The 10,693-nt window shown below is 42.0% G+C and overlaps 1 protein-coding gene across 5 annotated transcripts; it reads right to left on the bottom strand.

Moving 5' to 3' along the window:
• Nucleotides 1-256: 256 nt before the first annotated feature.
• On the bottom strand, nucleotides 257-10,635 carry LOC306836526 (bromodomain-containing protein 3-like). Of its 5 annotated transcripts, none has more exons than XM_079363662.1 (12): nucleotides 10,437-10,635; nucleotides 10,145-10,241; nucleotides 8,815-9,152; nucleotides 7,927-8,064; nucleotides 6,277-6,409; nucleotides 5,491-5,612; nucleotides 5,150-5,389; nucleotides 4,304-4,432; nucleotides 4,051-4,218; nucleotides 897-1,015; nucleotides 536-810; nucleotides 257-447 (listed from the first exon to the last, which is right to left on the bottom strand). In XM_079363662.1, the coding sequence occupies exons 3-12, from the start codon at nucleotides 9,001-9,003 to the stop codon at nucleotides 347-349; spliced, it is 1,614 nt and encodes a 537-aa protein (XP_079219788.1). In that variant the 5' UTR covers nucleotides 9,004-9,152; nucleotides 10,145-10,241; nucleotides 10,437-10,635; the 3' UTR covers nucleotides 257-346. The 5 variants fall into 5 exon arrangements, with proteins under 5 accessions (XP_079219788.1, XP_079219787.1, XP_079219786.1 ...); XM_079363661.1 differs by having other exon boundaries at nucleotides 10,463-10,635; XM_079363660.1 differs by having other exon boundaries at nucleotides 10,145-10,456.
• Between the last annotated feature and the right edge of the window lie 58 nt (nucleotides 10,636-10,693).

Here is a 10,693-nt window from a genome sequence, read left to right as displayed (position 1 = left end):
GTGAATTGACACAGAATCAGCATTTCTATGAAGACTTTGAAGAAAAGGCCTGTGCTGTAATTAAACAGGATGAAGATAAAGAGCTGACCGAGACAGGATATTGTTTGAGACGCCAATGTTATGAAATGTGCTCCAGTCCTAGAGGCGGCAAGATAGTGAGTTTTCCAGATTCTGATAAGAAACCCCAGAGACGGATATTGCGGTTTATAAAGACAGCGAGCCACACTGAATACAAAAACTTTTTTTTTTTTGAGAGAGAGTTTTATTCCTTCACATTAAAATACAAAAATAAAGTGTTGAACATTGTTTTTTTAACAAAAGATCAAATAAATAAACACTGCGTATATCACAAGTCACTGTCTTCTGCACTGGAGTCACCGGGGCTGTTGCTGGTAGAACTGGAACTGCTGTGGCCCGTGTTATGAGAGCCTGCTCGACTGCTTTTCTCTACAGGTGAAGGAAGGTGAAAGGAGTCATCGTCACCAACATATGAAACGATTTCAGATTTGACAGCAGGGGAAGTTTTCATACTCACTTTGACATTTCTTAAACCTCTTCGAGAGACAAGCCTTCACGTATTGTTGCAGCTGGCGCAGAGTGGACGACTTCAACGTCTCGAAGTCGATCTCGAACTCTTCCGGGTTGGTGCCGCACGTCGACGGCTCCAGCGACTGGATGATCTGGACCACGCGGCCCAGCTTCATGCCAGACAGACGATTAATGTCCAGGCTCAGCTGGTGCTTCTCTTCGTAAGTCAGCGACAAAGACTCGTCGTCTGAATCCCAGTCCGCGCTGCTCTTCCACACCTGCCTGAAATGTACAAAAAAAAAAAAAGTCAAAACATCTCCAGGTAAAAGAGAGGCCCAACATGTGAACAGTGATTTACTACATCTTACCTGGATCTTTTAGTAGTGCCTTCACTCAGCCGGCTGTCTTCTGTCTTGTCCTTCCCCTTCTTCTGTTTGACCCCAGGGACTTTAGAGATTGCAGCGAGCTGCTCATGAGCCGCTTTAAGCTGAGTAAAGTGTCGACAAAAATTAGGTAAGTTTGGTTACAACAGTCGTGTGAAAATGATGAGGGTGAAAAAAAAAAAAAAAAAAAAACACCAAGGAAACAAACACAAGTACAAGTGTAAAGGTAGTTTCTGTTTCCATGAGGTTGGGTAGGTAGTATTAGCGTTATCATTACCTGGAGCTCACGCTAACAGCGCACAAGTCTGTTGAAGGTTGAAATAATGTTTTGGGTTGCTGTTATCAGCTGGGCATAGTTGGGATGAGAGGAGTCTATCCTTTCATTAGGGCTCAAGTATCAAAGTGTTTATTTCTCCCCTGTGTGCAGTGGATGTGACACAGATTAGAGACAAACAGTCGAGGTGTAAGATACATTTGTAACTCATGTAATCAGGTTTAAGCACAAACCAAACCAAACCCCTTTGTAACATGTTTTCCAGCGTGTCGTGTGTTGTCCATTCGTCTATCCCTCTAATTGTTTATTAAAAGTATTTGTTAGATCTGAAAACTGAGAGTTATTGAAGGTGTTCACACATCCAATGTTCTCATGAAGGAGCGGAAGATGTCAAGCTGTCACATTGAAAAGAAAAATAACCCACACACCAGTCTTGCTAAGCGTCAAACAGCTGTCCTCTGCTTTCACGTCAACCCCAGAAGCTGAAATGACCACGTTCCAACATGTAATGCTCAAAGAGTCTTATTGATTGATTTCACTGTGTATCTGTTATCTCCATTGTAACGATGGTCAAGGCTGTATTTTAATTTCTGTTTTGGCCTTCGTATATAAAATGTAAATATTGACGACTGACTCCACCACCTGAGTCACTTTTGAGTGACTTCTGCACGTTACTGCGGGTGACACGGCTCAAATGAGAAACATTCCTGAGCGTAGGGGGTCGCAACACATTCAATGACAGACACTGAACGCTAACGGTACGCTGGATGGAAGTAACCGCCAGCGTCCAGGCCACGGATTCATTCTAGACCAGGGAGCCCTCCCCCCGTTATCGCACCGACGATAAGCACATATTAATACCATGTATTCATGTAGTCCTTTGCAGTGATAGAATGGGGCTATACTTTCCAAGTTATTCATTTTAGAAAATTAACATCACAAGATTGACATGGCCTTTCATTTTAATTCAGAAATCTTGTCATGGATGCTAAAGCTGACCTTCAGGAAGTGATTCAACTTAAAAGATGAATTCTTTGCTCCTATTTCAAATCACCGGCAGGAATTCACAGCATCTATTTCACAGTGTTTCACATGAACACATATTAAGCTTTATCAAAGAAGTTTTTGATTTAAATTGCTCACGTCAAATAATTCACAAATGTTCACTTGATGGGATGAATAACATTAAATGGGACCGTGTGAGCCCGTCTCTCCCTGCACAGCTTCTCCATTCTTCAACTAATGGATGACAAGCAGACTCTCTCTCTCTCTCTCTCTCTCCACACACACAAACGAGCCCTGTGCTTTGTTTTCATCACAGTCAAAGTGGAGAATGATGACTCGCAGAGATAAGTGGTCGGAAAGGGGAGCAATAACCAGCATGGCTTTTCATCGTGAGAGTCCGGGATTCGGAGCTTCAGGGTCCCATCACAGGATAAGTCCAGCAGCTCCTCTTTCAATTTTACCCGTCAGGCCACTTGTTGCAGCTGTGGTAAAGGGATCCTGAACCTAATCCCAGGCATCGACGTTCAAATCAGAGAAATATGAGCTGAAGTGTTCACTCGGTGCTGTGGGATGAGAGGTGGCCGTCTCTCTCACAGTGGCCACAGAGATTATAATGTCTGAAACATGTCTATCTTGTATCCTTCTCCTCCACACCTCTGTTTTTCTCACAAAGCCAGTGATTGTGTCGCTGACTTCCAGGATGGATGCAGAGTCCTTGGATCGAGAGGTTCAGGCTCTTGAGTGAGTTATATTATGTTGGCAAGATATGCATATAAGGCCACGAATTCCGGGTTGGAAAAGAACCTCTCTTATTAAACTTTGACATCCTTCGGGAGAGCCGTCGCACCTCAGTGTGATACAGCAGTGCGTCATAGCTCAGCCTCCATGTCCAGACAAAGTGGTCCACACGGACCAGACTGCACTGCTCTTCACTAAATTGGCGGCGTTCACAGCAGTGATGCTCTAGATATACGTCCATGCTTATTTATTCTAATTTAGGCCTAATTGAGTTAGTCTGAGGCGTTCTTTGTTCGTATTTGGAGTTTTGTTTAATCGTTGTTTGAAGTGACAGACATGTCAGAGTTGATCTAAAGTGGGCGGGAGTCTTGGACCAAACAGCTGATTTTATTGGTGCAAGAGGTCCCAGTTTAAAGATATGCTTTTTAATGATACAGCACACTATTATAATTTTTTTTGTAAAGGATTCCACAGATCACCAAAGCTATGGATGGTGGACCCCTGGACGACCGCCGTCCGGGGATCCTACTTTGGGAATCACTGGTCTAACAACACTTATCACAACAGGTGAACGTCCTGAAAAACTAAGCGACAATTTGAAGCAAGCTGCAACACAACACAGGAGAAGACCTCGACTGAAGTTTTGTGTTTCGCCTGCAAAGACCAAACAGCGGACACTCAATAACAAACGTGGTGCACTGGTCTTTAATGCTGATCATGGGGGCGGAAAATTCACAGAGACAGCAACTAGCACAACATGCTGCATCAGTCCATCCCACAGTTCGAGTTTTGACAAAAACCCGCCCTTTGACCCTGTTACCGATTGGCTAGTAATGTTCATTACTATCAAGTTGAGAGTGAGAGCTGCGTTACTTACATACCATTAGTAGGTGAACTTCCATGGATTGAACTTCATCGAGCGTGTCCACAGAGGACCTCACTCTTTTTTTTGATTTGTAATAAGTTGGTGATGCTTAGCAAGAGTAGTGTGTGGCTTTTTTTTTCCCAAAGAAGGTGGTATTTAAAAAAAACAACTAAACTGTGGTTAGTACACATTGTACGGGTTAAGATTTGCGAAGCAGACAATGAGAAAAAATAAGATCCATGGAGGTAGAAACCCACTTGCTCATGCAACTCAGCAATGCGGGTGGTCCGCTCCTCTTCTGCGTCATATCTGTACAGGTTGGGGAACCTGTTGACACCTGAGCTGCTCAGACCTGCAGCGTTCATCGGGGAATTCAACTCAACCGGCTCGTCTGGCATCTTTGCAAACATCCTCTCGAACACACTCTGAAGAAGACGCAAAGCGTGAAACGAACCACTCGGCTAAAACAAGCAGCATTTTAATCATTGGAGGTCATAAGTCAAAGCTCACCTGAAGTTTTCTGGCCATAGTAACAACCTCTTGCTGCGGAGGGTTGTATTTGTAGCAGTTGGAGAAAATCAACCTGACGTCCGCAGCGAAGCTTTGTGCGTCCTGGTACTCTCCTCCGTTCATCTTTTTCTGGAACATGAAACGTGGTCACAAAAAAACCTCCACCATGAAAACAACAAAACCTTCTGATAAAACGTAAACTGTAAATTCCGGACTATAAGCCGCTACTTTTTTGTCACGTTTTGAACACTGCGGCTTTTACAACGATGCGGCTTATTTATGGATTTTTCTTGGGGGACAATGAGCTTCTGCCGCAAAAACATTTGACCTCGTCACGTCGGATCTTAATATCAGTCATTTTGCGCTTCATGCACGCACCCTCATCATGGAAAACACACGGAGAAATGCATATGATGCAGCTTTCAAGTTAACGCCGATCGACCTGGCTGTCAAAGAAGCTAACAGAGTAATGTTGACACTGACAGCGACAACGAAAAAGAGACCGAGGAAGTGAGTAATGGAGTCATTCTGAGGCAGTGAATGGGCGGACTTCTTTTCTTGTGAAATGTATTACAGTAATCTTCTTCATCAGCCGTGTTGCAGACACTGTTCGATAAAGGATTTCCAGTAGGCTTCGTATTTGCGGATGTTACCGGTAGCCTACGTATTTAATGAAATGTTAAAACAATGTTTTTGTGTCAATAACTCGGTTACAACGTGGACACATGCGGCTTATAATCAAGTGCGGCTTATATATGTACAAATACATTTACTTATTTTTAGCCGGTGCGGCTTCTATCCAGGTGCGCTCAATAGTCCGGAATTTACGGTACAAACAGTTCCTACTTTAACCGTGCTGAGATCCATGGGGTATTTGATGATCTCGTGGTAATCCTTCAGCTGCAGAGCTTCAGCGTCCACGGGCTTGTGGAATGGCCAGGCGAAGGGGAGGAGCTTCTTCGACAGCAGCTCCTTCAGGATGTCTTTGCAGTACTTGAGCTGTTCACTTTCTTGTGGTTGGAGCGCCTTGTCGTCTGAGCCCTTCTGGTGTTCAGATGGCCGCCTTTTCCGTTTCACCACTTTCTTCTTTGTTGGCACATAAAGAAGGAAATCACCAAAGTGAGTTGAAGAGTGTCTCTGGGATAAAAAAAAGAAAACCAAACCACTGATGGAGAGTTCAAACACACCTTTGTGATGGGTTGCTGTGGTCTGGATGTGTTGCTGGGGACGACTGGTGGTGGTGGTGGTGGTGGTGGAGAAGTGGGCGCGGCAGGTGATAAAGGCGTGGTCACAGTGTCATCCTGTTTACCTTTTTAATATTTAGAAACAGATAAAAGGGAAATAATATAAACAGAAGTTTAAATTTACAACTTTGAAATGTCACATTTCATGTAAAAAAACCCAAAACCAAAAACTTCACTTTGTTACTGATCATTTTAGCTGCTTTCTTCTGTGGTTAAATTAATGTTGTAATCTTTGACAGAACAGAAAATTGAAGAAAAAAAAAAAAAAGGTTGATGTCAAAATAAAAGCATGGTTTAAATTAAACAGCAGGTAAAGTATGCTCACATTAAGACAGAACAGCATTTCAAAATAAAAGCTTGTTTCTTTCTAAATGGGAAATAATGGCATTTTAAACATGTGAGTAATTGCAGTTAACTCTTGAATTTTAGTGATTAAAAGATGTAATCTCTCGACAGCCCGACATAGAATGTTTCCTTCACATCTTTTTATGTTTCTATGTGCAGATGTGTTTTCTCCTCTGACTTAGAAAAGCCAGTGTTTCCCCGAAATCAAATCATTTTTTTCTCACTAATCTGACTCATCCTGTCGTCTGTGAGCCGTTCGACTGAATTCATGTGACCTCGTCTCTCACATTCGGACTCCTCCGTCATCTTCAACATCTCCTTCATGTCAGGAGCGTGTGAAGTCGCCCTGTGTTTGTATTCCTGCCGTGTATGTCACTTCTTTACCTGGAGAGACATTTTTCTTGCCCTTCCCCTTGGCTGCGTCAGAAATGTCCACCTCCCGCTGAGGCATCATCGCAACTTTTTGCAAGTAAACCTTTTCCAAGGCGAGGGCCATCAGCACGATGTCATCTGTAGGCTGGAGCGCACACACAGGGAAACAGCACGTTTAGTTTGGAGAGGCACACCTCATGTTCAGCACAGAGCCCAGGTCTGGAAGGGTGCTGTGGTAGTCCCCGTTCCCAAAAACTAGCTGAGTGATTGTAGGCCAGTTAAACCTTCTTTGAGTCTTTGAAAAAAGTGATCGAGGTAAAGATTCTAAAGACAACTGAGCATGCACTTGATACGCTGCAGAGTGAATTTCCCTTGGAATCAATAAAGTATCTATCTATCTATCTATCTATCTATCTATCTATCTATCTATCTATCTATCTATCTATCCCAGATTTATTAAGTCAACATTACATTTAAGCTGTAAAAGGGAAAAGCTGCATTAATTAAAATTTAATTTCAAAATTCTTTTTTTCTAAATTGAAAGTCTAATTCAATGTCTAATGTCACTATCGAGACTAATAGTGACATTATCCTTACAAAAGCCCAGCTACTATCCATTGATAGGCACAGAGAGGTGCGGAGGACGCTGAGGTGTATTCACATCGCTGAAGCTGCTGATGAAACATCTGGAACAGGAGGGGACCCGTGCTAGACTTTTATTTGTTGATTTTTTTTCTCCTCTTCTTTTAATACTATCCAACCGCATGGGTTTTTAAAACAAGTTCATTTAGGTTAGTACCGTAATCTGATTGGCTGGATGCTTGACTTTTTAGCTAAACATATTAAAAACTAAAGATACAACCACCGACACAGGAAGTCACACTCATTGATGGTCAACCCGTTGAATGTTTACAATCATACAGATACCTCTGGACAATTACTGACTCTAAACTAGACTTTGAATTGAATTGTGAAGCTGTGTGGTAAAAGGGGTCCCAGCGTTTATCCTGTCTGTTCTCATATTGACTAAACCATGATGACCCTTTTTTTTTTTTTTTTTTTTTTTACTGTGCTTTTGTTGAGTTGATCTTGTCTTTTTTCTGTTGTGTCATGGTTTGGAAACCTCTCTGTTAAGAACAGAAACTCTCTGAACCAGATCCAGTAAACTGATGGGAGAGCAACAGTTGAGTGTGGAGACCTTGTGCAGCAGGTGGAGCAGCTCAGCGTTAAAAGATGAGTCCCATCCTCTGTACTCTTGAGTTTCAGCTCCTTCCTTTCTGGACCAAGACTTTCAGTTCCAACGTGCAGAACGAAGCGCTTTAGGAGCAGAGCCAGTCCAAGTGTGTGTGTGTGTGTGATGTCTTTCCTCTTTGTGCTTGTTGTAACTTTATGAAGACCTTGCATGGAGGGACGGAGACAGCAGCCTGAGAAGCTGCCGTCATGCTTCTTCGTTCACGTCTTATTTATTCTGTAGCTTTTACAGATGGACTTGTTTGATTAATTGTGATTGGAACCTGCACACTTTATGCACCTCAGCACTGTGTATTTATGTAATGTCTGTGTCGCATTAAGTGTCTCTCCCTGTAACCAAATCAACCTCTGGGTACAAATAAAGAAACCTGAACCTGTGTTATATAATAAGCGGAAAGCAAAGCTCCTCACCTTATTATAGATGTAACAGTTAGTGAACATGGTGTTGAGGTCTTGCATACAGTCACTTGCACTCCAGTAGTAGTTGTTTTCTAGTCGTTGCTTGATGGTTCCTAAGTCCATGGGAGACTTTATTATCGTGTGATAATCCTGAAGAAGAAAACGGAGGTTTTATTAAAGTCTGACATTCAAGTGACTTAAATCTTTGGATGCTGTAGATCATGGTGCTTTAAGGCCCTCACTCATTGTGCATTGTATGGTTGAGATGACCGGCCTGTCATTGTCAGGTCCTCATGCTCACACTTTCATGCGTATCTCACAATCCCTTTTAATATCTGCACTGACTGTTTCATGTCGGTTTTCACACCTTTTACCTTCACTCCCACCTCAAATGCCCCTGAACATGTATTAAAAACCCTCCTATCTATCTATCTATCTATCTATCTATCTATCTATCTATCTATCTATCTATCTATCTATCTATCTATCTATCTTCTAATGCTATACTTAAGGCCACTGCACACTCTTTTTGTCCAAAATTGACACTCGTTTAAAACGAACCTAAAATACATTTGTCTGTCATTTCTTTCAGCACAGATTTGATTTTCTGCATCTCTTCTCATCCATCCCTGTTTGAGTGTCTGTGTCAAACATGCTGTTAGCATCCTACATCCTGAAACACAGCTGGGAGCTGTTTAACAGGAAAAACTGTTCACTCTTGTCTGGTTTTTCATGTGGACGGACCCCGTTGATGTTTTTTATTTTAAGTGTAAGGACCAACAAATCAACTTCACTACTTGATCGTTTTGCGTTATGAATACATGACATTTTTCACTGAACTGCAAACTGTTGAAATGAACGGAAAAAATAAACGGTGATTATATACAACAAACTCCTCACCGGTAATCCAAGTTGGACTGCATCAACTGGCTGATGAAACGGCCAGGCGAACTGGTGGCGCCACAGAGATTTGATCACTACAGTCTGCATGAACTTCAGCTGGTTGGTCCTTCGACCCGGTGACTTAGGATTGGTCACCTCAGGAGGGGGAGGGTTGACAGCTTGTGAAGGGTGCTGGATCCCTGACATGATGAACACGGCTGGAACAGCCTCGTATCTTTGATTGGTTTCTGGTATCCTTTGGGAATTCGAGCTTTCGTCTGTCAGCTCACTGAAGGCTCCGAGGGAAAACCAGGATTCTTCATTCACAAGTTTCAAGCAAGACAAGACTATTTGAACTGTGGACACACAAACAGAGTAATGACAGTAAGATCACATGAGCAGCTTAAAGGACAAAGGTTATGAGAAGTAAAGCTGTGTAATAGAAGATACATTTTCAGCAGCTCACATTATTATTTTCTGCTTTTCTAAGCTGTGCATGAATGCTGGATTCATGATGCTTCGTATTGTGTTTCTTATGAAAACAAGCCATGGAGTGACTGAAAAACTATATCTCGATGACAGGCTTTTTAAAAAAAGCACAAAAAAACCATTATGGCTTATTATGTCAAAACATAGTAGCTGAATACAGGTGTTGAGTCTCACACAGAGCACGTGGAGCAAGCGGGTGAAGCTCGTGGAGGTGTGATCTGTGACACTAATTCTGCCCCGTTTTCTTCTTTATTTAAGGAAACGCCTCGAGAATAACAGAGGACACATCAAAAGAAGGGGCTGCAACCCTTTAAGGATTTTTTTTAAAAAAGTCGTTATTTGTCATATTTATTGAAACAAAACAAATAGTTCACATGCCGACTTGCGAGGGTGCAGCTTCATTTCTAACAACATGTTAGAGTAGAGCTTATTGAACTATTATTATTAATTAAGCATTTAACAATCCTCCTGGAGTTTGTTTGTTTTAGCTGTAACTCTAATGACCACGTGTGACAATACAAGCTAACATGGAATCAAATATGTCACTGTGACATGGCTTCAGCTGATGTTAACAGTTCAGAGTTAAAGGGGGGGGGGGGGGGGGGGGGGGGGTCAATTTCACTGTTCAAAAGTTATTGTTAGCTTTACATTATTATGCTACGTTAGCCAGCAAAAGCGCAGGCAGGGCAACTAGAAAATGACAATTTGCAATTAAAAAAATGAGACATTTTGTTAATGACTTCTTACTGGGAGTAGTTTACTAACCATTAGTCTTTAGAGTCCTTCACATGAAGGATGTGAAGTCAAAGCACCATGTTGTGTTTGTTTGTCTTTTCCCCACAGACACTTTACGACCTACCTTGCAGCGTCGCGTTATCTGCATATAACTCCGATGAAACTTTGTACTTTCACAGAGGACGATGGAGGATGGAGTCACTGTCCAGAGGAAGAAGCTCCTGGAAATGTTACAAACTGGTTTAAGCGAGAAAAAAAAAAAAAGAAGAAAAAACTGGTCGGGACTGAAGTTCAAGCGCTGTTAAAATTCAAGAGGTTCAATGCTACAAGCTACAAAGCGCACTACGCAAATGAATCATTTTTTAAAGATAATCTTTCGGACTAAATCTTTTTTTTTAGGTACAGATAAACCAAACCTGCAACACGGTATTTTCACTCCCACCGTATCATCCTGGCGGCTTGTCAACAAGGTGCATAACGCCACCTAGTGGGCTGGAGTGCATTGACACCGATATCTTACGTAACACATTGTACTAAAACCTAAATGATAAAACATGTATACAAAATGACACTGCACCATTTTCAGTAGAACAAAAAAAAATGCGTATTAAAAAAACGACGCTTGAAGGTTTCAGAACTAATGACAAGTTATCTTGCGTTTAGCGATTACTGT

The sequence above is a fragment of the Symphodus melops genome (assembly GCF_947650265.1).
Source record: "Symphodus melops genome assembly, chromosome: 16".
Lineage (NCBI taxonomy): Eukaryota > Metazoa > Chordata > Actinopteri > Labriformes > Labridae > Symphodus > Symphodus melops.
Note: the sequence above shows the minus strand (reverse complement) of the source record. Positions and strands in the feature narration are given on the sequence as shown.

Bases quoted from the DNA above. Each gene is read 5' to 3' on its own strand.
- LOC306836526 (XM_079363662.1), bottom strand. From the start codon at position 9,003: ATGTCAGGGATCCAGCACCCTTCACAAGCTGTCAACCCTCCCCCTCCT. The intron at 6,410-7,926 runs GTGAGGAGCTTT...TGTGCGCTCCAG, and splicing joins ACTGTTACATCTATAATAAG to CCTACAGATGACATCGTGCT. The intron at 5,390-5,490 runs GTGTGTTTGAAC...GTGCCAACAAAG, and splicing joins CACAGCAACCCATCACAAAG to AAGAAAGTGGTGAAACGGAA.